The following is a 25,563-nucleotide window of genomic DNA, read 5'->3' on the forward strand; positions in this document are numbered from 1 at the left end:
TTTGCGGGCAAGCATGGCCTATAAAAATTGCCGTGTGGTGTGATAATTGTGGAAACCACTGGAGCTGTATGCACTTCTACATTGTGATTGAAAACCTCATTTCTTTAGAACTTAATTTTTGTGTTTAGTTTGTGTCCCCCCCCCCCTACTCGCCTCCAATTAGCATGGCTGGCTACGTACGGTGCGAAAGAAGTTCAACGTGCACAAGGTTAAGCCCTAAAGACTGCAATGCTGGTGTCTAGATAAACTTATCAATGGAACATGGTTCATAACATGGCCACGTGCACACTCCACATGCTTGGAAAATACAATTCGTCATTAGATCAGAAGTCGCCCAGCAAATACTAAGGCTGGAGCCGAAACAAGATAATTCAAATATTTGCTTCAACAAGCGATTTATGAAGTAGGCCGAATGCATGAATAACTAAATCAAAGGCTGAGGGTCATATGACATTGTAATAGTCTTAAAAGTAGTTCAAAGCAAAGGCACAAAAATAAGGTATCCATTTTTTTCAAATCTAGGTTGAAGGAATCCAGGCAATGGATGGTGGAGAAGCCCAAATGATGAAATTAACTGAAATTGAATTGATACTAACAGATATATCCCAGGGTGGTCTTACAGGTATCGTTGAACGACAAAAAAACAACACTAATATGCGCGGACACTTTAAACATCGTAACATTGCATTTATTTCATGCACACAAGGCAATTATCAAAGCGTTGTAAAATTGTGGCCTTACATGTCAAACATGCGTATGTTAGTTACAATGCCGCCGTATGCAAACCGCCCTTTTTGATCATTTGCATCGCGTTGGAAGCTGAAAAGTGCTCTTTTTGTTGCCGACCATCGCGGATTTATGTCAGAAGCTTAAAGATAAAAAACCAGTGATCTACTATCATAATTTGGCCAATTTACATTGCATCAATGTAATCAATGTGTTGCATGCTTATAGGAAACGGCCGTTCTTTAAAATGTACATATCGCGGATATTACGTAGCAATTTACAGTCGCGTTTTATTCAACAGAGTAAACGTTTCGCTGTGCACATTCCGTATAAACGGCGCTAATCCGAACGTGCTCAAAATGAGTAATGTGTGTGGCCAACGTTTAGTCCGTCTCTCGCGAAAGGTCCTGATTGTTGCCCATCTCCATACCTAATATTACAAAACATTAAAAAAAACACACGATTTCATCATTTAAGTTCTCCGACGACGTCCGTTATTTAAGGTTCATCGTCGTGACTCCGGTTAGTGCATGTCTATTTTGTTGCAGCATTCGTTTTGCGCACGTGCAATTTAGAATGATCACCAGCATGCTGCTTGCATAGATATCCCAGCATACTTCCATGTTCTAATTTGTATATACAAGTATACTGCGCGATTGACGTGCCTTCTGCGTCTGTTCTCGCGAGGCAAACACTCGTTGCTTTGCACATTTCCCCGTTATTTCGCTGCGTAGATTATGGATGAGCGGTTCTTCTACGTCTTGAGAAGGTGATGCATGCATGGAAAGGCATGGGGGCGGCTAGGTTTGGTTGCCGAACCTATCTGATTGGTGTGCTTGCCACTAAATCAAGTTGCCCACAAATGTGATTCCGTTTCAACTTGGCAACATCGGGAGGCCGAAGAGGAGGAGTTGGCTCTTTCGACGTGAAATTGACATTGATGTTCCCTTTTAACTTTGTCTGAACGCGTAGACCGTCGTTTGCCCAGAGTAATAACCACAAACTCAACATGGTAAATGACCTGCAGTTAAGTTGCGTAAAAAAGTAATATTTTAAAATACACATGGATGTTAAGGTCTCCGTTACAAAATAGAGTGAATCTCAATGACCGTGCAACCTGGTTAACATTACATCGAGTTTAATTCGCAAAAGACACCAGGGAAACCTGATGTTGCATAGTCCTGCATTTTGCCAACTCTTGTAAGCCACCACCACCACCACAAAAAAAATCATACTTGTTAAAGTTAGGAGGAAAAGTGAAATGTCTTTAAAGATCCTTAAGTGAATTTCATTGTTTTCATTATTAGTTTTGTTCCAGCAGGAATTAGTTTACAAATGTGGGCTTTCTTACTGACATGTTATGCATCATTGCAATTGCTATAAACTATAGGCTAAATAAAAAATAAACTTGATTTGAGCAGGTAAGGCCCACTGAACTATATAGCTCTTTTTCAAAAGTGACAGCCACGTGATAGTCGAGGTGCCTTATGTGGAAATGTATAACAGCCACATACTCTAAACGCGTGATGTTGATTTTAAATGTGGGGGAAAAACTGGAGGACACGGAGAAAAAAATCCACATGACCACGGGGAAAACCAACATGAAAACTCCAAATATACAGCAGGCATCATGTATACCCGGCGAGGCAGTTAACATCTCGCCACCGTGGCCGACCACTTTTTATTTTATTGGTTTCTACAGACTAGATCGTAAAGAAAATGTTCAATGCATGTATTGTAAGCTTAAGAATCTATCAACTGACAAATCGATACATAGTTCCACTCCTAATTAATCACGACCCCCCCCCTCTTCTCAAATACCCTATATGGGCCCAGTTTGTTTGGATAAGGCGTTTCGACTTGTGATTCTGCAGCGTGGTCCGTGTATTTCCTTCTTGAGTGTCCTTCCCTCCGTGGCTGTTGGTAAAACATCAAAAGGCCTTCATGGGGAAAAAATAGTATTGATGTTCAGTGAAGCCCTTTGTAAACACTAATTATATTATTCAACACAATTAACTATTGATGGAAAGTGCAGCCAAACCTTAATTAATTCTATTACATATAATTGTTTTCTCACGTTACCCGTTGTTTATAGTACATTTCTACAGGTTTTATTATCTTAACATTTAAAATGCACACAATTTCATATTAATGTATTGCACCATCGTAAACTGCGTTAATGCGATTCGGAGTACGGGGTATTAACACTGCTTGCCTCGCAACAGACAAAAAAAACACTTTCAGAATATACCACGCAGGCTCTGGTAGCTCTTATACACCTGGTGTGCTCTCTGTACAGGTTTCCTTCGTTGAATGCGGGAGATGCGTTTAAAACATAGATGGGGCGCACAAAGCGAAATCGCATAGCATGGACCACAGTCACCCAACCCACAATGCACCGCACGAGACAGCTGCCTGCCGAGTACACACACACACAATGTTGTCCCACCACATCGCTGCATAACGAGTGAATTCAAACCGCACGTAGTGAGTTTTGGGTAGAAGTTGGTTGGCCGCGTTTACTCGAAATCGCACGAACTGAACCCAGATAAAGCAAAGGAAACCTTATACTCTTTGGTTCTTCCGAAAGAACCAAAGAGTATACCTACGTGACTTTACCGAAAGAACCAGAGTATGGATTCCTGCAGTCACGAAAGCTTCAAATCAAAAAGGAAAACCTGTATGTGACCTCATCTTAACCTCGGATGCTTTTTCCGAGTCCGTTTTTTGTTGTTGTAATTTCCCCCCAAATGTTTATACCGAGTGTGCTATGAGCCTCATGTCCCGAGACGAAGTATATTTTCATATCCCTCGCAGAGCAGTGCAACTCTTCGTGTGGGATTACGGCCCGTGGAAGTGGGTCCCACAGAGTTACCTCCGAGATCCTTTCGAGTGACCTTCGGTCCACACAGTAGGGGCAGCACTTTCCACCTGCTCGGCAAGCGAGGAATGATGTTCGTTGCGTGACAGTAAAAAAACTATATTTTAATTCCGAGAGCTGGAATTTGGCCAAATTGAAGTGCAAAGCCAAATTGAATGTCGTGATGTGTTCTTTTTGTGTGCAGTCATTTGGTGGCCGGGTTGAGAACATCAACTCGCCACACTTGAGGACCCAGTTTAATCACAGGCAGCTGCCTGGAATCGAACCCAGACTAAGTTGGCAGTTTTGCACTCTGACCTCTGAGTGACCTCTTTTTTAGTAATAGTAATAGCCTTCACCACACACAGACTTCCACTCTTTTACTTTCACAATGGCTTTCCATGCACTCGCTATATTTTTAAAATATAGCATTAAAAAATATCCATAGCAATTTATCCTGAAATGACCATGTGGATAATCCACAAAGTGAGTCGCTCCTGTACACATCTCTCATATGATAATTGAAGTACATTCCTGCTACAAGCCTTTTAGTGACATTGTAATGTTTAGCGTGTAAGATTAGGCCAGGTACTCTCTATAAGGGCTCTCTCAAGCTCCTTTGAGTGGGAGGCCCTTGTGTCAGAAGCGGTGCGATCAACCCATTTCAGGGCTGCGCCTTAATCTTCACCTAATGTACAACAGTGCAATTGACTTGTACACGTGGGGAAATGCCAAGCATTACATTCCATCACTTCCTCGTTTGCCATAGCAGGAAGGTACAAATGAGAAATTCCTATCCCAATTTGACGCCTAAACTTCGTCGCTCCACGTGCTGGGAGCTTCTTCAGGCACTGGACACTTCGGAATGGCTACTGAAGAAGCGCCCCGGACATGCCGAATGACGCGCAGGTGCGACCTGATGCGGAGCACAACCGTGAAAAACTACGCAGCGGTAAGAGACAGTTGTGATCGTGTTTAAAATCGACCCATAGCGCTTAAACATTCACGAACCCACCTGCGCAAACGTAACGCGCGCACCCTTTGCATCTTGACATTAAGGACGGGTGCGTTCAACATTTGAGCGCAACGCGAGAAGACGACCACTCGAAGCAACGGCTGCGTCCGGCGAAATGTTAAATCGGCGGAGTGCGTATCGAGCGCGACCGAAAAACATCGGCAAAAAACGTGGCCATCCTCGCGCTGCATTTGCGACCCTATCCACCATCGAAGGAACCTAATTCGAGATTGAAAAAAAAATGTTTTCAACGGTTTTACTTAACTTGACTCCTATGTTTGTCGTGGTCAAATCTTGTCACCAAAATTTCGTCCACTTCCCGTTGTCAATTCCACATTTTGCGCACGTACTCAGATGCGGTGACAATGCATGCCTGTAGTAAAATCAGCATCAATTCATCAATTAATTGCCTCCTTTCAAGCAATTACAATTTTTGTATGGACGCCTTATTAATTATATATGTGTAGGTCAAAAACGCCGTGGTCCCTAAACTGTGGATTCGGCTCGCACAAAACGCACGCGTCATTCACGTACTTCTCGGCCGTGAGTTAAACGAAGTTTTTTCGGTAAAGTCACGTTGACTTTACCGAAAAAACTAAGAATATGAATTACTGCAGTCACGAAAGCTTTAAATCAAAATTTAAACGAAGTTGTTAATAAAACCGTTGTTAAAAAAAACCTTTTTTTAACAACCTTTTTTTAACGAGTTTATTCAGAACTGCTTTTCTGTGTTCAGTTTGTCCTTCCCTACACACCTCCGATTAGCCGTGGTTGACTTCGTAAGTCGCGAAGGAAGTTCGACATACATTTACTCTACACAGCGTGCGCGTAGTGCCCGGGATACCGGGGCCGTTGCTCGTCGTCGTTTTCATATCTGGGTTCGGTCATTCGCTTTGCGGCAGCGTGGGGGAGAAGGAGAGGGGAGGGGGGGTGGACAACGTTCTCCAAAGTCAGGAACGCTGCGCCGGTCCCGGGGATCTCCGCTTGGCTTGGGAGCCGTGCGGTGGAGCCGGGGATGCTTCACGGCAGCGAGAGGGGCGGGGAGATGGACGTTCGCTCCACATGTGTATGCAATTTGCCAGAGAGCAGAGGGAGGGAGCTGTGCAACCGCTTTGATTAGCTTCGTTCCACTCGCTCATGCAGCTGGGTGGAGAAGGCCGTGCTACAAGAGAGAGAGAAGAGCGAGGCAAGAAAATATATAATAACGTTAATTGCCTAACGACGACACAAACACAGCACAATGTTTTCGTGTTACTAGGCACCTGGACACGGGCGGGATTAACAATTCTCCCGTCCACCAACTTGACCGAAAGTCACCCCCCTTTGTCCTGGATTCCCCAGGATCATCATCTTTCGTAGCTATCCTGGGATATCTCCCAAGTTCTCCCGGCACATTGCCAGTCGCGCAATAATAGACCGGCTCGAGACGATGCATTGACATGAAGTTGACCCCCTCTTAAGAGATACTCTTCATCCCACGAATATGTCCCGGTTGTTTTGTAGCTCACGGGTGGCACGATTCAGGTTTGATTCAACTCAAGAATTAATTCCCCCTCACGTGTCAGCAAGTGGTCTCGCTTCCCCGTGAACCCGTCACGTATACATCTACGAGTATATATAAAAAAAAACCAGTGCCATGGGAAGCTTGTATCTAGAGCTGAGATAACTCGCATAATTCCATACAGCTTGCGTTGCTCCCAACCCGCCCTGTACTCGATAGCAGTCATCATTAACCTGTACATTTGGAGTTTGCATGTTCTCCCCTTGGTCACGTGGATTTCTTTGCTACTTAAATCTATTAAACTATTTAAAAATAGTTCAACATCTGTGGTGTCTCCTCGGCCCTGCCCCGGGGCCCCACTCCTTGGCTCTCAGCCTCCCCCCCCAAACTCAAAATGTAATAAATCCGCTCCTTACAGGCAGCTGTAGGAAATTACAGACACGAAGACTATCATTGCATTGCCCGAAACCACGGTGGAAATGCCACTGGCGTGTCGGGTTTCCAGCACTCCCCTGTAAGTTATTCAGTGCGGTGGTTGGGGTGGGTGGGGGGGAGGGGCAACTCGGAGGTCAGAGCACGGAGCCGGCACTGCTGAAACCCTGGGTTTGAATTCAACTGGGGAGAGCAAGACACAAAGCACTGAGATCCATTCCGGTGGCCCTGTCAACGGGGCTCCGGCGATGCACCACAAAGCTACGGCCAACAATTAGCCGAATTTTAACCCTGTAATGGCCCGAGAATTTTTTTTTTTTAAATGAGGGAAACCAACTTCATTTATGCGACTTAATCTAGTTTAAATTTACAGAGCGCCTTCACTCGAGACGCTTGGACGTAGATTAGAAAACGATGACGCAAATGGAACGACGTAAGTGGCAGTGGCGGACAAGGGTTGAGGAATGAGTGACACCGATAGAGGGGTAAACGTGTAAATTTCGATTTAAAGCTTTCGTGACTGCAAGGATTCATCTTCTTTGGTTCTTTCGGTAAAGTCACGTAGAATGAGAATAAAATAACATGATAAAATTCTCACGACGTTTCGGCCACAGCACAAGTGGCCTTCTTCAGGTGAAAGGAACAGACCTGTCGGGACGACAGAGCTTCAATGAACGATGTTAAGATTCGTAGCGACTTTTAAGCTGGTTGGGAGAAGTGAGGCACCTTGACAAGGGGGTTTACATATCAAATAGCTGAGGGATTAGCTTGTCCCTCAGCTATTTGAGGGACGACAGGCCTGGTCCTTTCACCTGAAGACAGCCGCTTGCGTTGTGGCCGAAACGTCGTGAGAATTTTATTGTGTTATTTTATTCTCATTCTACGTGACTTTACCGAAAGAACCAAAGAAGGGGTAATGTGTACTTAGGGATCACGAGAGGCTAGGGGAGGGACAGGAAGGAGTGGAGGGGACGGGAAGGAGTGGAGGGGGCGAGGGGAGATTTTTGACGTTTCTTGTACAAAGCACTGCTTTTCTGCTGCCCTGCCGCAGTGTAGCACGTGTGGGCCACTTTGAATTCGGAGGCTGCGTTTTTTGAAATATTAATATGGAGAGGTGGCTCAACATTTCACTGTTATCATATTTGCTCCAGGTTGATACGATACTTATCGCCATCTAGCGGTAGACGCTGTTACATTTTGAATTCATGAAATATCAGTTAGGGATTTTTATTGACCGTCAGCCGTAACGAGAGGTTGTTGGCTGCTCGTGTTAGGGTTTGTTCTGATCTGTCCTGAGATCAACCAACATTCTTTAGCGACACACGGGTGGATCGCGACCCACGTATTGGCCACTGCTGGAACACTGACGACTAAAACCGGGTCCTTCAGTAAAGGCAGTCCTTGATTTACGAACAACTCGACTTACGAACGGGTCAGGAATGGAACTCGTTCGTAAGTCGAGGACTGTCTGTACAGGAATGGATAGTCTCAGCCCAGTCACCAGTGTGGGTGGGGGAAATGCTGCCCCCTGTGGACCAGAGGTGACTTGGAAGCATCTCAGAAGTAGTTGTTTAACATCCACCTCCGCTGGCCGTTCTCTAAAACCAGGGGGTGTGTTTCTGAATTTCCTGCGAGAGATCCGAGTGGTTATTTTGTATAATGACAGAATGCCGATACCACAATCTGGGTAAAATAAATACAAATATTATAAGCACGATTCATGAATGCAGAGCATTTCCCAGAAGGCTAATGATTGCTGCCCTGCTTCTTGGTGCATTAGGCATTCAGGCACGCGGAGAATGATCTATAACACCATCGCGATGTTCACTTGTAAAACTAAAAGTTTAGATTTCTTTTGTGCCGGATGCCATAACATGTTTTGTTTTTATCTCGCCGTTTTCCTCTCACTTGACCTTGACAAAAACGAATTAAAACATCACGCACCGTCCGGCCGTTTCATTGGTCGTCATCTGGGTCGTGATCCATTAAGTAATTCGAGATGACTGAGCTAGTGTGGTTTGAATCATCAACTCCCCTGGAAAAAAAAAATCACAATGATGTTATTCATTTAATCAGTTGATTTATCTGTTCAGTCTCACGCTCTCAACGCCACTCCTCCTTTAGTACGACCGCATTCGCGTACAGAAATCAATCCTCCTTGTTGCTCCATTGCCACAGGGAAACAAGCGTAATGTGATGTGTGTGTGTGGCAGATTCATTAACGAAGTATACCACCAGAAGTTTCTCCTGATTGTCGGCCAGGGCCTGCTTGGCAAGGTAACGCTCCCTCTTCATCTTGATCTCCAGCGACTCGGGAACATCGGGCACCAGCCAGTCGATCATGCGGGAGATGAAGAACACTACATGCTTGACAAAGACAAAGATCCCCCCGGGGTGCCTTAACAGACTGTAGGGGCAAGTGCTGTTCGCGAGCACCGATGAAGGCCGGCACGGCACACGATCGGGTGGGTGGCCAGCGCCACGCCCGACCGTCTTTATTTCCCCAGTGACGATGTTCATGCATCACACCAGGTGGTCATGATGATTGTGACTCAATTTTATTTTTTGTTCGTTACGAATATTTTACTTCCGGGCAAAATATTTTTTGAAATCCCAAATTCAATCAGTTGGGCGTAGAGAGCTATTGTCAATTAAATCAGCGCTTTGCAAACAATGTCTCCTGGAGTGATTAATGGCATGGCTATTATACGTCATACTCGTTAACTGCAATGCATTTGTTTTTTCATTGTTTTATTTATTGACCAGTTCAATAGCTACGTCAGTTGTTGGTGCCACTCATGCTCGTATCACGTTGGGTACTTTGACGATAGTTCACAGTGAAATTCTGCATCCACTTTGATGTGGGGGGGAGCAGTGCCGGATTATTATTATTCTAGTAGCACAAGTAGCTACATATGTAGCTACTTGTGCTAGCTACTTGTAGCTACATATGTAGCTACTTGTGCTAGCTACTTGTGGCTACATATGTAGTACAAGTAGCTACACATGTAGCTACTTGTAGCTACATATGTAGCTACTTGTGCTATGGGCCCCGCACTTTCAAGGGCCCCGCGCTAAATGCTTTCAAGCTATCATTTCCGGTTCAGTGATTCTGCACTTGCTCTATGACTATAGTACTATACCGCCTTCAACTTTTACGAACGACTGGGTGTTTAAGGTGAGCGATTTGTCGCATTGTCTGGCTGTATAGCAAATGAAAAAATACAATTACTTTACTGTGCAAGTTAAAAATGAGTCTTGTAATATTTCTGTTTTTTTTTTATTTAGCGCCCCTTTATAACATCATTCTGCAGGCCCCGCACTAGCTTAATCCGGCACTGGGGGGGAGCACTCGGAACAAAGCCTATTACCCGTATTTGTCTGCATCAGTGACCCCTTTCATCTGCATAGTAAAGCAGGTTGTTGAATACATGTAATAGCATCAAGCTATCACCATTGCCGAGTCACTGCAATTATCCCGTTAATGGTAATTGTGAGAATATGAGGAAGAGGGGCTGTTGTGGATCGATTCGGGTACGGGGATAACAGGCGGAACGGACGATAGGTACAAGCACAGGAGGAGTTTCGCCACGTTGACTAAAAAAATCCGCGTCGGGATTTGCGTCGCGATCAGTGGTGTGAAGGAGACGCCATACCTCAAACGCGATGATGAACCCCAGGCGTATGGCGAGCAGCTTCCAGTAAAAGAGGGTGTGCTTTCCATCCTGGTCTCGATAATCCTTGTACCTTAAACAGCACACAGCACACGGCCAGCACCATCACTTCACCCTTCATATATAGAGCCATACAAAACGGTACGTCGCGGGTTAGTGCAGTGCTCTACGAAACCAGTGACTTGAGATGTTAACTACCTTGCCTGGTATACAGGAGGTCGTGGGTTTCATCCCGACACCGATGCCTGTATATTTGGAGTTTGCATGTTCTCCCCGTGGTCGTGTGTATTTTTCTCTGGGTCCTCCGGTTTTTCCATTCACGTTTAGAATCAACGTGCGTTTAGAGTATTTGACTGCTATAACATTTCCACGTGATAAGCCACTCCGTTGCGCGGTCATTTGTGGCCAGGTCGTTCCTGAAAAAGAGCTGTATAGCTCAGTGGGCCTTACCTGGTTAAAATAAAAATAGTTTAATTTAGTTTTAATTCCCGACCGTGGCGAACATCAGTGGTGAGTGACATCTGAACCGGTCCTTGGCCTCTGCTTAGCCAAGCAGCACCGGCCAGTTCAGATATTAACTTGGTACTGATATGTTTGCCGTGTTAGCCATGGCTAGGAATCAAACTCAGGTTACTAGGTTCAGAGCCCAGTGCTCCAATCACTGCGTAACCACAATAATAATGCCCACTCCTATTTATCTTGGATAATCTCACTGAGTCCCAAGGTTATTTATCTTTATTAGATTTTTGTTGCACACAACATAGGCCCATAACAGAGCGCTGCGTGACAAAAAAAACAACCGTACGTGGAATATCTTCCAGGCCGAAATACCCGACGTGTTCTGATTGATCAAGGGAGGGGGGGGGGGGGGCAAGGCTCTTTTTTAACAAGAGGGTGCTGCATTGAGATGGGTGGCCAGTTTCACGAATTTGTGTTTGGCTTGTCGGAGGAAGCCGCAGCACCCAGAGAAATACCCACAAATACGAGCAGCTACCACAGAAAGCTCCACGCAGTTCGAGTCAGGAAACGATAGCTGTGCTACGATCTACTACAACACACGGCTTGTTTGTATATCTGCAGCTAGTCTGCTTCCCAACCACTCATCAGGCTTGACCCAGCTTAATAATGATTCCATTGACATCAAGGATCTCAAAGCGCTGTACAAGACACAGCAGCAGGCACTCAGCACGACGATCACTCATGAAACCAAACACTACAAAACAATTAAATAAATACGAAAAGCCAATTTACTAAACGTTGAACAAATACAACTATGTTAACCCTTTTCCCTTTCTGAGACGACTTCAAGTTGCAGGGTGGGTGTCCCGCTCACCGATGAAATTCAGAACGCGCAAGCGGCTCAGCGTTAATTTTATTTAGTCGAAGCGCCGTTGTTTGTAAAGACACTGCACTCACAGCAGAGAAGTGTAGCGACACAACCGCAACTCTATGATAGCAGGCGCCAAATTCTGCCACGCCCTCCCGCATGGCCTTGTGGGAGCCACGGTACCAATAAAGTTATGTTCTTCTAGTTTTTATTCCATTTCCATTCCAATGATGTACATGTACGTCATAAGAACGGGAAAGGGTTAATCCGTTTTACACGCCCTCCCGCATGGCCTTGTGGGAGCCACGGTACCAATAAAGTTATGTTCTTCTAGTTTTTATTCCAGTTCCATTCCGATGATGTACATGTACGTCATAAGAACGGGAAAGGGTTACTCCATTTTAAGACGAGTCCACAGACTCAGAGATCCCAACATCTCATGGGTGAGCATTCCAGCTCGGCTTCCAGTTCGCTCCCAGCGGTGACGTTGACCACGCAGCTGCTGGAAGCTGCAAGGGCCCGGGCATCACCTGCAGTGTGTGTAGTTGTTGACAACGTAGTCGTCGGGAGCGTACGACAGCGTAAAGTTGATGTACCCTCGCAGGTTCCTGTCGTACGTGTACTGGTAGAGCAGCTTTGGCAAGAAGTTGGACGTGAACGCGATGAGGAAAGCCTGCGCGACACACGGCAGGTTGTCAGTTGTGGCCACGTTACAGTGCGTAATGTGTCATGTGCATTGGGCCAGCATGGCCATGGCAGGCGCTGCCGCCTTCTCAAATGAAAAATAAAAAGAATCGCCCAAATGCGAACGGCAATAGTGGGATGCATCGTGAGCTCGTGTCGTGTCCACTGTGAGATTATGGGTCTCTGTGTTAGTTTATGGGACTCAGTCTGAGCCTATTGGTATCTGTATGAGTTTATGGGCCTCTGTGTGAGCCTATGGATCTCTGTGTGATCCTTTGGGTCGTCTTTGAGTATTCCCTGAGGGCAGGAGCGGAATTCACCCATTGTGCCTGAAACCAGCAGCTGGATTTCCAATTACACGGATTTATGGCTGCTACTTCAATTGTAAACCGTGGCATCCCCAGTGCCAATGGGCATCCCCAGTGCCAATGAACATCCCCAGTGCCAATGAACATCCCCAGTGCCAATGGACATCCCCAGTGCCAATGGACATCCCCAGTGCCAATGGACATCGCCAGTGCCAATGGACATCCCCAGTGCCAATGGACATCCCCAGTGCCAATGGACATCCCCAGTGCCAATGGACATCCCCAGTGCCAATGGACACCCCCAGTGCCAATGGACAATAAAGGTGTGAAAATAACAGTACCAAAGTTACGGTAAAATGATCTCGTGACAATCTTCATACCGTGAACTTTGACATCGTACCATATTGCATCACGAGCTATGATGTCACACCTGCGATTGGCGATCGTGGCTACGTACGGTGCGCAAGACGTTCGATGAGTCCAGTGATCCGGGAACACCGACTCACGTTGATGATGACGGAGATGTTCACGAGGGCGTCGAGGATGTTGAACCAGACCCCGATGTCCTGAGCCCTCTCGGCCACCGGGCGCCGGTACTCGCACACAAACTTCTGGGCGTCCAGACGCAGCTCGACCCAGTTGTTGAGCAGCGCGAAGAGCGGCGCGAGGGGGAACGCCGCCACGAAGATCGTGATGAAGCCAAACTGCAGCACTGGGCCGGGAGGGACACAAGACGCAGGTGGTTATATATATATCAAAAAAAGAACCACAGCAAGAAAATTTGAAAAAAGTGGCGTTTTTTTCCTCAAATTTTCTTGCTGTGGTTTTCACACCTGATGATGATTGCTTGTGTTGCAGTCGAAACGTCGTGAGAATTTTATTTGTTTTATATTTGTATTACTTTATTGTTTCCCTTCTACGTGACTTTACCGAAAGAACCAAGAATAGGAAAGACCTACTTAGCTCTATATCTCTTTTTGAGAAGTGACCTGGCCACAAATGATAGCTCAACGAAGTTGTTTCTCGCGTGGAAATTGAACGCGGCCAAATACTCTAAAACGAATGCTTTACATGTGGAGGGAAAAAAACCGGAGGACACGGAGAAAAGTCCACGCGATCACCAGGAGAACACGCAAACTCCAGATCGGTCGAGACGGTGGTGGTGATGAGTGGCCAGATATCTGAATCAGGCAACCCATGGCACCTGGGTCTGACCCGTGACCTCCTCGACACTTCACGTGGTTTTAAAGTGCACCTCTAGCCTGGCACAAGCGCCATGGAGAGGTCACCGCCACTGAGTGGCAAATGGCGGTTGTTATTGTTGTTGATGAGTGGCAACCCAAATGGTCAGTGCTATGCTGCTTTGGAAGTGGTGCACAAGGACAATTAACAACAAAATCAACACAATTGTCTAAATCACTGCAATTAAAACATATATATTGGTGGTATTTTGGACGAACCTTAAAATAATTGTAAAAGTATTACAAAATAAGCGATGTAAATTATATTTAAAAAAAATCTATAAATGTTGGTGGCACATTGCGTTACGGGAGAAGAGGGCACAATCCACCTAATAGTGTGTTCCTGGGCCCAATCACGATTTCAATGAAATGATTTTAACTGCCCGAACTTCCCAATACACTTGAGGCCTTTTAGTAATATTATGATTCGGGGTTGTTCTCCACATGTTTCTCAGACTTTTCTGCCTCAAAAATACAGGACAGTTACAGATCCCTTTTGCAATGGCGATTGGGACCAGGAATGCCCTGCGAGGTGGATTGTGCCTCGTCCTCCACAATGCAATGTTCCAGCAACATTTAATACATTTGCTCTTAATATAAATGTAGTTTATTTCGTAGCAATATATATTTTTTATTATTAAAGGGTTTGTCTGCTCCTCAAAATATTGATATGCCTATTTTAAAAAAAACTAGTTATTAGAAAACGTTTAAAATGTAATTGTCATCAGGCTCAGTGGTGTTAAGTGCAGTCTGCAAACGTTAACTCTGCCTATGGCACCGACAGTGGTGTGCCATGAAGAAGGCCATTACCCAAAACGGCACCAAGTTTTTTAATATGTAGAGAATTTTTCGTTATTCTTAGGGGCACAGTGTTATTGGTGGATGTTGTTGGGGTTTTTTTTTAGCTGACTTGACGTTGTAAATGGTCTGTAGGCTGCACGCTGTCTGCCCTCCTTTGAAGATTGCCAGCTATTCTTGATTTGAAGCTTTCGTGACTGCAGGAATCCTTACTCTTTGGTTCTTTCAGTAAAGTCACGTGGGTATAAAAACAAAACAAAAAAATAATATATCACGACGTTTCGATCGCAACACAAGCGGTCGTCCTCAGGTGGAAAAAAATATAGAATCTATCAGTGGAACAGCTGAACCAGCGAGAGAGCTGTTACAACGAGATTATTTACGTGGCGATGGGCAAGCAAGTTATCCAGTTCGCCTCAACAATCCCGCTCAAGTGTATCGACAGGGTTCAGGAGTTGCACGAGGTGGGGCCCGACACTGACACGACAAGTCTTTAATCTACGAAAGGTCAGTAATGCAACAATAGTGGCTATATTTCTCGATATGTTGTACCTGTCGCTCTGTATCCTGTAACACGATGCTGTACTGTACTTACCATGAATACACGGCAGAGCCCCATGGTCAGTGTTTGTCCTCACAATAGGCCCTGGCAGGGGCCAGGCAATGCGCCAAACATATTAAAAATGGTACCAACTACACTGGCAGTAAAACTGGTCATTGGTATGGTATCTGTCGTCCCGACAGGTTTGTTCCTTTCACCTGAAGAAGGCCAATTGTGTTGTGGCCGAAACGTCGTGAGAATTTTATTTTATTATTTTATTCTCATTCTACGTGACTTTACCGAAAGAACCAAAGAAGCTCTACACAGTCAAGAAGAGGCCCAACTCTGCACGTGTGTGTGTGTAGCAGCTAGCGCGCTGCTGCGCTACGCACCCAGCCTCCCGAGTTCGATTCCCGATCACGGCCGATAATCAGTGACGATTATCCGAACCGGTCCTGGGCCTCCTCTAGGTCGACTCAGCCTCAAATGAGTACCAAGTGAGGTGTGTGTAAACATCACCAATGGGGAGACAAAGGCGGACGGGCGTGGTGCTGGCCACGCACTCCGTCGTGTGCCATTATAGGTGTTGGCTAACAGAACATGCCCCATTAGTCTTTTAAGCCTGTACGGGGGATCTTTGCGTTTGTATTCGCTGATTTTGCTCTCTGGGCCTGTGTAGGACCAAAATATATGAAAGCACATTTTTTCCCAATATCGTGTTTCTACCGTGGTCATTGGTTAACCAGCCTGACAGCACTTCCAACTCACGCCAGAACAAAGCCCGTTTTATCTCGGACGTGACCTCGGGATTAAAACCACCATCTCGGGCAGTGCTGACCTTGCTGCCTCTCATGTGCTTCGGGCCCTCTGGCACGTCAAGGCACATCACAACTCACCGCTCAAAGGACAACAACTCTGAAATGTTATAGCCAAGTGTCCACTCTCGTTATTACAGAAGGGTCCCCACTGTCACAATGGGTGCCAATAAAAATGCAAAACTTTTGTATCTGCCAAGCTTTCGTGTTCCACAATACACTGCATCCCCATTAATGATTAAAGACATCATTACGGTGATGCTGCGTTTCCAGCGATGCGCAAGCACAAATATATAAATATATAAACCAGGGACGTGCTTTCAGGGGAGGCAGAGGAAGGCAGAGCCTCACCTGTCATACTCCAATGAAAATAGCCGTTACGAAAAGTAAAAAAATTGAAAAACTAAATATTAAGATTTTCCCACCGATCTGTGTTATAAATGTAATTTCTGTACGATTCCGATCATTTCTATAACAAAAATCGCCAAATTTGCGGAGCTCCGCTGCAAATACAGGGAGAGACGAGAGGTGATTGTGCAACCCCTCAGTAACTGGATGGAGCGCGGGCAATAAGCGCGTGCCTGTTACTATCTCTCTGTGTGTCACCAATGTAATGTTTGTAGACCCCTTCATTTCACGTCCTCGCCTTCCATACCCACCTCCGTGAGACCACGCCCCCCTCCGTGAGGCCACGCCCCCCTCAGTGTGTGAATCTGGCTCTGACACTAGCCAGTGACTCCCCCAGCCATTGACCTCACCGCACGCCACTGCTATAAACATTTTAACACTTTGGTCAAAAACACTGCCTTAAAAGAACAAAAAAATGCTAAATATCGATAAAATATGAATTTTCGTGGTCTCAAGGGGTGAGTGAGGAGTGATGGACGAAATCGCCACCCATTTCCCCCCCCATGATCTACCACCGCTATCCCGACTCAACTCCGCTTTGAGCTCCCACGGTCTGACCCAGTGGGGTAGTAATCACATTATCGGCTCAGCGGTGTGCGGCAATCGCTTAGGTGGAGTCCCAAATGTTTAATTCGTCTCGCACGATTGCACCTCGGCTATTGTATACCGCGGCTCCTCTTGCCTACTAATCACATCGTCACGCTCACGCTCACGAACATTTCACGCTGTAGGGACGTTCCGCCTGCGCTTAAAATGCAGCCACTACAGCTCCGTCGTAGCTTTTTGCAATATCCCCTTACCGCTCTAATAAAATAAAAAAATAAAACGTGGGAACGTAAAGGAAATGCATTTTCACGACGATAAATTTGAACCGCTTTTTAAATAAATGTTAGTTTTTTCACGATGTTGAAAGCATGGTTGTCTTGGAGGGCCCCCAACTCGTAGTGTTGGCCATCAATTGGGGGCGGGATGGGGGGGGGGGGCAAGGCACCCCCTCTCTCCCCCCACGCTAAGTTACGCTTCTGGTCTGACAATATTCTTTCGGTCTTTCGGTAAAGCCACGGAGATATAAAAAAATATCACGACGTTTCGATCGCAACGCAAGCAATCGTCATCACCTGGTGACGATTGCTTGCGTTGCGATATTAATTCCTGCAAAGCTTTAAGTCAAGATGGTCTGACGATAATCGGGGAAAGCGGTCGGGGGCAGGGGGGTGGTAGTTCGGACTGAAGGAGGTGGCGGGTAGCGGTGAGAGTGGAGCCGCGGTCGCCGGCGGCTCACCCATCTCGAGGTACTCCTCAAAGAGGCCCTCGCACGGGATGAGCTCGTAGTCCTCCTCCCAGCGGCTTGACTCCGGCGCCACGTGCGAGCCGCGCAGCGCTGCCAGCTTGCGCTTCTGCAGCCACGCCTTGATCTTCCTGCGGCAGGAACGCGGGGCGGGGGGAGGGAGCGTGAGCCAAACAACCCATTTCTTTACAACTGCTTTGTTCTGTTTAAGTTTGTTGTCCTTCCGCATCTCTCACCCCCGCACCTCGTCCGATTAGCGCGGTTGGCTACGCACGGTGCGAAAGAAGTTCGACACACGTGCATCGTACCACACATGCGAAAATCGATCATTTACTAACTACGCAGATTCTATGAAAACGACATAAAAGGGATAAGGTAGAGAAGCAGCCATGCAATTAGTTTCTTACACCACTGCTGGCGGAAGGGAATCCACTGCAGGATACTCTAGGCGACCCCACTAGAAGGTGTTACTAGAGGGTATGTTGGGACAATCTTCCACGCTGGACAGACGTTTGCAGACGTGGGAGCACCCACACTTTACCCCACCACACGCAATCTGCCAATCGGCTAACTGCGGTGCCCCCACTTACACTGCTGTTGGCCATCGCGTAGGATCGACGGTGACTGACTCAAGGACGCCTGGTCATGATTATTATTATTATATCCATGCGTCTTCACGTGGCTCAGTAAAGCGACCGCAGACCTCGCACGCGGAACACTGAAGAGGTGGCTCACTGACCCATTTACACTGCCGGGTGCACAGCGGTGGGTTTGGGTGCTTCCTTAAGGAACTTGCACCATTGTTTAAACTGCCGCGCCAGGACAAAATGATCTGTTTTAGGGTTAGGCTAATGGAGCGGGGACAAAACCGTGCGGACAACGAGGGGGGACATGTGACAAAACGGTACAAACAGAGGGTGAGGGTAACGGATGAAATTAGCCAACAACGGGGATCGCAATCTCGAGCCGGCTACGCCGGCAGCCGCGGACGGGGCGGGAACGCGCCACTCACGGGAATACGAACTCCTGGATATTGTTGATCACCTGCTTCCCCACCATAATGATGATGAGCTGCTGCGCCAGCTCAATGAGGCATCCTCCAGGCCCGCACTGCGGCGGCACACACGACGGGCACACGCGTGTCCGCACGCCACGCGGTAACGGGAGAACATCAAACGCACACCACTCTGTGCGTACACTGGGCTCTCCTCGGGAACTCTGGCTTCTGTGTGAACTCATGTCCTCTTTGAACATTCTCTGAGGGCACAAGCGGGATTCGCCCATTGTGCCTGGAAGCCAGCGGCTGGATTTACAATTACACAAATTGCGTACTCGGCTTTCCTGTGTATTTACGACTCGCGAGCTTTCCCCAAGTACTCAGAAACTCCGGTCAGTGGCCAACATCGGCCGGCCGTTGTTAATAATAATAACAATTTGAAGTTGTAACATGTACAGTATTTTCTCACTTTGGCAAAGAGGGAATGACTCAGAGGCACGAGGAATCGCGCGGGAGAGGCAGCCACGTGCTGAGTCGGCGGCAAATTCCCTTCCCCTCCAAGCTCTGTGGTCCTCCATATATTAAGGTGTTATCAGTCAATTTAGAAAACCAGAGAACCCAGAGGAAACCCACGTGTATGAGGAGGAAACACTATCCTATGCAGACGAAACAGATTGTAAATGTTGTGGCTTGGCTCTCCAACACACCGGTGTGCTGTACTCGTGACGAATTGGCCAAGTTCTGTTGACGTGACAATCCTTACTAATTGGCTGTGTCGGGTGGTGGCGGGTTTTAACGACACATTTTTATATTTACGGGATCTAACCCAAAAAACCCCCTCTATTATGGAAACAGGTAGAGTCCACATTATTGGTGTACCGCCTTCTGGCGAGCCAGGGTATGGCACCTCAACATCCAGGCGCAGGGAATTCCACCAGTGCTGGACAATCCGTGAAAATGAGTTTCATAGCTCATCGGATTCTTCCATTCTAATTAAAGACACTGATTCTGATTCGGTGCCGATTGACAGGCGTGCGTAGCCGCCACCACCCGGTGGTGTTTGTTGACGAGCGTGAAAAGTTTCTTTTTCGTGAGCGGCCGAACAAAGAGGTGCAAGGAACGTACGTCCTCATTCCTGGTGCCCAGCAGCTTCTTGTAGTGGCCAGGGTAACCCACAAACCTGCGCAAGGGACACACGTCACCATCATCAATCAACAGTTTGTATCGACGACGTCATAGTTGAATGTTAAGGTCCTTCAACCAATCCAAAGGAGCAGGAGAAGCTGCAGGGATTGCAGCGATAACGCCAGCGTGTGCGTGGACGGCGGCACCTGTCGCTGATGTGTTTGTGCACTTGCCCTGACCAATACTTAAGCCCGTCATCTCAATGCTTTGCGTTTGGTCAACTGGCACGGAAAAATCTATCCAACAAGCTGAGTTGTCTACGCATGTGATCATATTAAGTGCGTTAATTTTAAGCTTTCCACAATTATGATTGCAACCGTGCTAATGGTCGGATGTCAAGTGACAAAGTCTCCATCGGGAACTCCCGTACAGCAGTCGTCCTCTGCAGGGATGAGCCTTTGCCAAGGCAATGTGGAATGTCCACACTTGGCTCAGTGCGACAAATTTAGACGAGTACTGGCCCATTGCACATTTGCCAAGGCCAAGTCACTTTGACTTGGCCTTGGCTGGCAAGAAAATGCATTTATTTCTTTTTCCTTTTCGCAACAAATGTCTAAAGGCAAAGGTGCAGCCCTGTTATTGCTCACTCACTCCACTGCTGGCAGAAGGACCTCTACTAGAAGGAGCTCTAGACAGAACCATCTAGAGCAGTGTTCTTCACTCATTTTCAGTGGGGGGCCACTTTTGCCGATAAGACATCAGCGTGTGAGGGCTGCCACATATTTGAAACCAATGGGATTGACAGCACGATGATGTTGGGGTGTTTTCACATTTGTGCATTGTCAGGGGCCGCACTGGAGGTCACCAGGGCCGTCAGTGGCCCGCGGGCCTTGCAATGAAGAACACTGAGATAGAAGTAATTTGGCCTATACTACCACACTGGCCAGACGTCTTGGAATAAGTGGGTGTACCCACACTTTACCCCACCATGTGCAAAATACCGATCAACTAACTACGGTGGCACCTATTTTCTGTACATTGCTGGGTCAACAATGGTGGCTTATTTGAAGAAACTTGCACGAATTGTTTCAACCGGCGAACCTCTAGATTGAAAGTCCAATGTGCCACACCTTTGCACCACGGCCGTTATCCCAACGAGCGAGCACTCGTGTTGAAACGGTTTCAGAGAAGTGGATATGGCGGATTTCATCGCTGGACACAAGGACGCTACACAGTACAGTGAGGGAAAAAAGTATTTGATCCCCTGCTGATTTTGTACGTTTGCCCACTGATGAAGAAATGATCAGTCTATAATTTTAATGGTAGGTTTATTTGAACAGTGAGAGACAGAATAACAACAACAAAATCCAGAAAAACGCATGTCAAAAATGTTATAAATTGATTTGCATTTTAATGAGGGAAATAAGTATTTGACCCCTCTGCAAAAACATGACTTAGTACTTGGTGGCAAAACCCTTGTTGGCAATCATAGAGGTCAGATATTTCTTGTAGTGGGCCACCAGGTTTGCACACATCTAAGGAGGGATTTTGTCCCACTCCTCTATGCAGATCTTCTCCAAGTCCTTAAGGTTTCGAGGCTGACGTTTAGCAACTCGAACCTTTAGCTCCCTCCAAAGATTATATATGGAATTAAGGTCTGGAGACTGGCTAGGCCACTCCAGGACCTTAATGTGCTTTTCTTGAGCCACTCCTTTGTTTCCTTGGCCGTGTGCTTTGGGTCATTGCCATGCTGGAATACCCATCCACGACCCATTTTCAATGCCCTGGCTGAGGGAAGGAGGTTCTCACCCAAGATTTGACGGTACATGGCCCCGTCCATCGTCCTTTTGATGCGGTGAAGTTGTCCTGTCCCCTTAGCAGAAAAACACCCCCAAAGCATAATGTTTCCACCTCCATGTTTGACGATGGGGATGGTGTTCTTGGGGTCATAGGCAGAATTCCTCCTCCTCCTCCAAACACGGCGAGTTGAGTTGATGCCAAAGAGCTCCATTTTGGTCTCATCTGACCACAACACTTTCACCCAGTTGTCCTCTGAATCATTCAGATGTTCATTGGCAAACTTCAGACGGGCATGTAAATGTGCTTTCTTGAGCAGGGGGACCTTACAGGCGCTGCAGGATTTCAGTCCTTCACGGTGTAGTATGTTACCAATTGTTATCTTGGTGACTATGGTCCCAGCTGCCTTGAGATAATTGACAAAATCCTCCCGTGTAGTTCTGGGCTGATTCCTCACCGTTCTCATGATCATTGCAACTCCACGAGGTGAGATCTTGCATGGAGCCCCAGGCCGAGGGAGATTGACAGTTCTATTGTGTTTCTTCCATTTGCGAATAATTGCACCAACTGTTGTCACCTTCTCACCAAACTGCTTGGCAATGGTCTTGTAGCCCATTCCAGCCTTGTGTCGGTCTACAATCTTCTCCCTGACATCCTTGGAGAGCTCTTTGGTCTTGGCCATGGTGGAGAGTTTGGAATCTGATTGATTGCTTCTGTGGACAGGTGCCTTTTATACAGGTAACAAGCTGAGATTAGGAGCACTCCCTTTAAGAGTGTGCTCCTAATCTCAACTCGTTACCTGTATAAAAGACACCTGGGAGTCAGACATCTTTCTGATTGAGAGGGGGTCAAATACTTATTTCCCTCATTAAAATTCAAATCAATTTATAACATTTTTGACATGCATTTTTCTGGATTTTGTTGTTGTTATTCTATCTCTCACTGTTCAAATAAACCTACCATTAAAATTCTAGACTGATAATTTCTTTGTCAGTGGGCAAACGTACAAAATCAGCAGGGGATCAAATACTTTTTTTGCCTCACTGTAAGTATGATGAACTTAATAATAGGTTTTTTACCCTTTTTTCTGGCAACAAAACTGACACCTTTTTACAAGGAATCATGTTTGCATTAACTACAATACCTCCGGTCAGAATGCAAACAAAAAAACAACTCTGATAATGTATGCATTGTCCCTGAAATTGATTGGTGTGGACCAATACATTTCAGGGACAATGCCACATACATTATCGGAGTTGTTTTTTGTTTGCATTCTGACCGCAGGTATTGTGGTTAATGCAAACATGATTCTTTGTAAAAAGGTGTTAGTTTTGTTGCCAGGAAAAAAGGGTAAAAAAACCTATTATTATATTTTGCTACTGGCAAAGGAGGCCTCATGATGATATGATGAACTTCCTTCGCACCGGTACGTATCCCCACCCAGGCTAATCAGGAGGTGCTAGCCACGATCAGCGGTGGGATGCTGTTGTATGGTTCCACGTACCGGCCCTTGAAGAAGGCCACGTAGAACGGAGAGGAGTAAAAGTTGACGAATTGGAAGACGAAAACCTTGAAGGTGAAGGCATCCTCATACTGCGTCTGTGTTCGGTGCATTTCTGGTGGACAGGCAGAGGGACACTCGGATTAGGGAACGTATGACGGTTAATGACAACGTTCAATTTGTTTTTTTTTGTTCATCTTGTGACTAAACAGTAGCCCAGTACAAAGCACCGGTCACAATAAACTAAAAAAATACATTTAACTTTACCAGGTAAGGCCCACTGAGCTCTTTTTCATAAGCGACCTGGCCACAAATGATAGCTCAACGAAGTGGCTTTTGATGTGGAAATTTATAATAGCCAAAATACTCTAAACGCGTAATGTTGATTCTCAATGTGGAGGGAAAAAAACGGAGGACCCGGAGAAAAATCCACGTGACCACGGCGAGAGAGAATCGAACCCACGACCTCCTGCATACCGGGCGAGGTAGTTAACATTTCAACACTGCAGCCCAGTGGCAACATTCAGTTTCAGTTTGTTTATTTTGGTATAGCCCTGTGAGCCATTCGGCTCTTGAATCGGGTGCAACCACAACAAACAAAAAAACAAAAACACGAACAAGAAAAACATCTTAAAGTGACTTTGTGACTGTGCAAACAGAAAATCCATGGAAAAAAAACAGCAAAATATTCCTGAAGAAGCACCGTACACCAACGCTGTGTGCAAAAATCCCAGTGGGATGCAAGTCAAACAACAGCAACAACCACAAGAAAACTTAGATTAAGGCCATCAGTCTAATTCCGTACTACAACAAAACAAACACGTCCATACCAAAAAACTTTTCGAAATCACCAAAAAATAAAGCCATAATTGCAATGTAACAGTGATCATAGGGACTGTGACCGAATTTTTTTTACAATAAACTACTTAAATAACATGTAACACCAAACCCTAGAGCCATAGCTGGCTGCATGAGTTACTCCACAACAACAGAAGCATCAGTCGGAGTATCAAATTTTTCAATGCACCTTTAAGATCAGCACGCTAAATCAAAATACAGATAATACTTTGCAGCGTCATCCGGAGCGAAACATTTTATTTTATTTTATGCCAATGAATAGCAGTGGCAGCTAGGGGTGTACAACTCCTCTTGAGCAGTTTTGAGAGAAGATCTCATTGGTAGCGATTCAAGTTGCAGTTTATTGGCAATAGCATTCCAGATCCTGGGGACATCAATAGCAGTGTTTGTACGGCAATAGGGAATGTGAAGCTGGTAAATGAGCGAAGACTTGAGGTCAAATTTGTTCTTTGAAACAGAGAGGAGATCCAGCAGGTAGTCTGCGGATTTTTTTGTAAGTACATCGTGAATAAATAAGATCTGGTGCACAAGCCATCGAACATTAAGAGATGTTAAGTTTGACCCAATGTAGAGATCACAGTGGTGAGTCCTATATGGGCAGTTCAATGCAAATCTTAAGGCCGAGTGATAGATGGAATCAAGCTTCTGCAGTACAGTACTTGGGGCTGATTTATACACGATGTCACAGTAGTTAAGTAGAGGCAGTATGGTAGCTTTTATCAATTCCAAACGGAACATAAGGGGGAAGCAGTGCTTGTGTCGATATAGAAAACCAATTTTTATTTTTGTATTTTTACCAATGTAATCAATGTGATCTTCAAAATTCAGTTTTGAATCCAGGATGACCCCAAGATACTTATAGATCTTGACTTGCTCTATTTGATAATTATTTAAGGAATGTAATTGGGGAAAAATAACTTCCTGCTTTAGTCTTGGTGAGAAGCATAGCACCTTGGTTTTGGAGGTATTTAGGACTAGTTTAAGAGCAACTAGCTGATGTTGTAGTTTGTTGAAATCACCCTGTAGCTTAGCAATCACGTCATCCAGAGAGCGGCCAGCAGAAATCAGTATCGTGTCATCTGCAAAAAGATTTACCCTGGAATGCTTCAGGTCAATGCCCAAGTCATTGACATAAAGAGAGAACAAAAGGGGGCCGAGGATGGAACCCTGTGGAACCCCTTTTGTTATCTTAACACTATTTGATCTCCACCCATCTGTGAATACAGTTTGGGTGCGAGAAAAGAGGTAATTTTGTAACCATTTTACTGCGTTTTCAGAATAACCAAGGCAACTTAGTTTACTAAGCAGGGTGTTGTGGTCTACTGTATCAAAAGCTTTGGACAGGTCAAGAAAAAGACAGGCACATTACTGCTTATTATCAAGGCTACTGTAAATGTGATTCAGAGAGTCGAATGCAGCAGATGTGGTGCTGTATTTTTTCCGGAACCCAGATTGTTTTAGATGTAGCAGATTGTTGGTGGACAGGAAACTCCTAATTTGTTAGTTCAATCATTTTTCAAAAAATTTCATCAACGGGGACAAAATTGAGATAGGTCAGTAGTTATTTAGGTCATCTTCAGGGCCCCCTTTGTGAAGTGGACGGACATAGGAATGTTTCCATTCTAGAGGAACTGATGCTTCTTTGATGGACAGGTTGAAAATATGGG

General features: G+C 45.9%; 1 protein-coding gene across 5 annotated transcripts in view; it reads right to left on the reverse strand.

Moving 5' to 3' along the window:
• Positions 1 to 663: 663 nt before the first annotated feature.
• ANO7 (anoctamin 7) overlaps positions 664 to 25,563 on the reverse strand; it is a 58,288-nt gene continuing 33,388 nt past the window's right edge. For 2 of the 5 annotated variants that reach the window (XM_032968257.2, XM_032968258.2), the window contains exons 15-23: positions 23,042 to 23,153; positions 19,741 to 19,795; positions 18,631 to 18,728; positions 17,613 to 17,749; positions 13,034 to 13,239; positions 12,066 to 12,208; positions 10,191 to 10,281; positions 8,767 to 8,901; positions 664 to 5,763 (exon numbers count right to left, since the gene is read on the reverse strand). In XM_032968257.2, coding sequence (XP_032824148.2) covers positions 5,737 to 5,763; positions 8,767 to 8,901; positions 10,191 to 10,281; positions 12,066 to 12,208; positions 13,034 to 13,239; positions 17,613 to 17,749; positions 18,631 to 18,728; positions 19,741 to 19,795; positions 23,042 to 23,153 — 1,004 coding nt within the window. In that variant the 3' untranslated portion in view covers positions 664 to 5,736. Of the gene's footprint in view, positions 5,764 to 8,478; positions 8,570 to 8,766; positions 8,902 to 10,190; positions 10,282 to 12,065; positions 12,209 to 13,033; positions 13,240 to 17,612; positions 17,750 to 18,630; positions 18,729 to 19,740; positions 19,796 to 23,041; positions 23,154 to 25,563 lie in introns of all 5 variants that reach the window. The other 3 variants (XR_004404029.2, XR_004404028.2, XM_032968259.2) reach the window with 3 other exon arrangements.

Source organism: Petromyzon marinus, chromosome 39 (genome assembly GCF_048934315.1).
Source record: "Petromyzon marinus isolate PM22_M1 ecotype Great Lakes invasive population chromosome 39, UKy_Petmar_22M1.pri1.0, whole genome shotgun sequence".
NCBI lineage: Eukaryota > Metazoa > Chordata > Hyperoartia > Petromyzontiformes > Petromyzontidae > Petromyzon > Petromyzon marinus.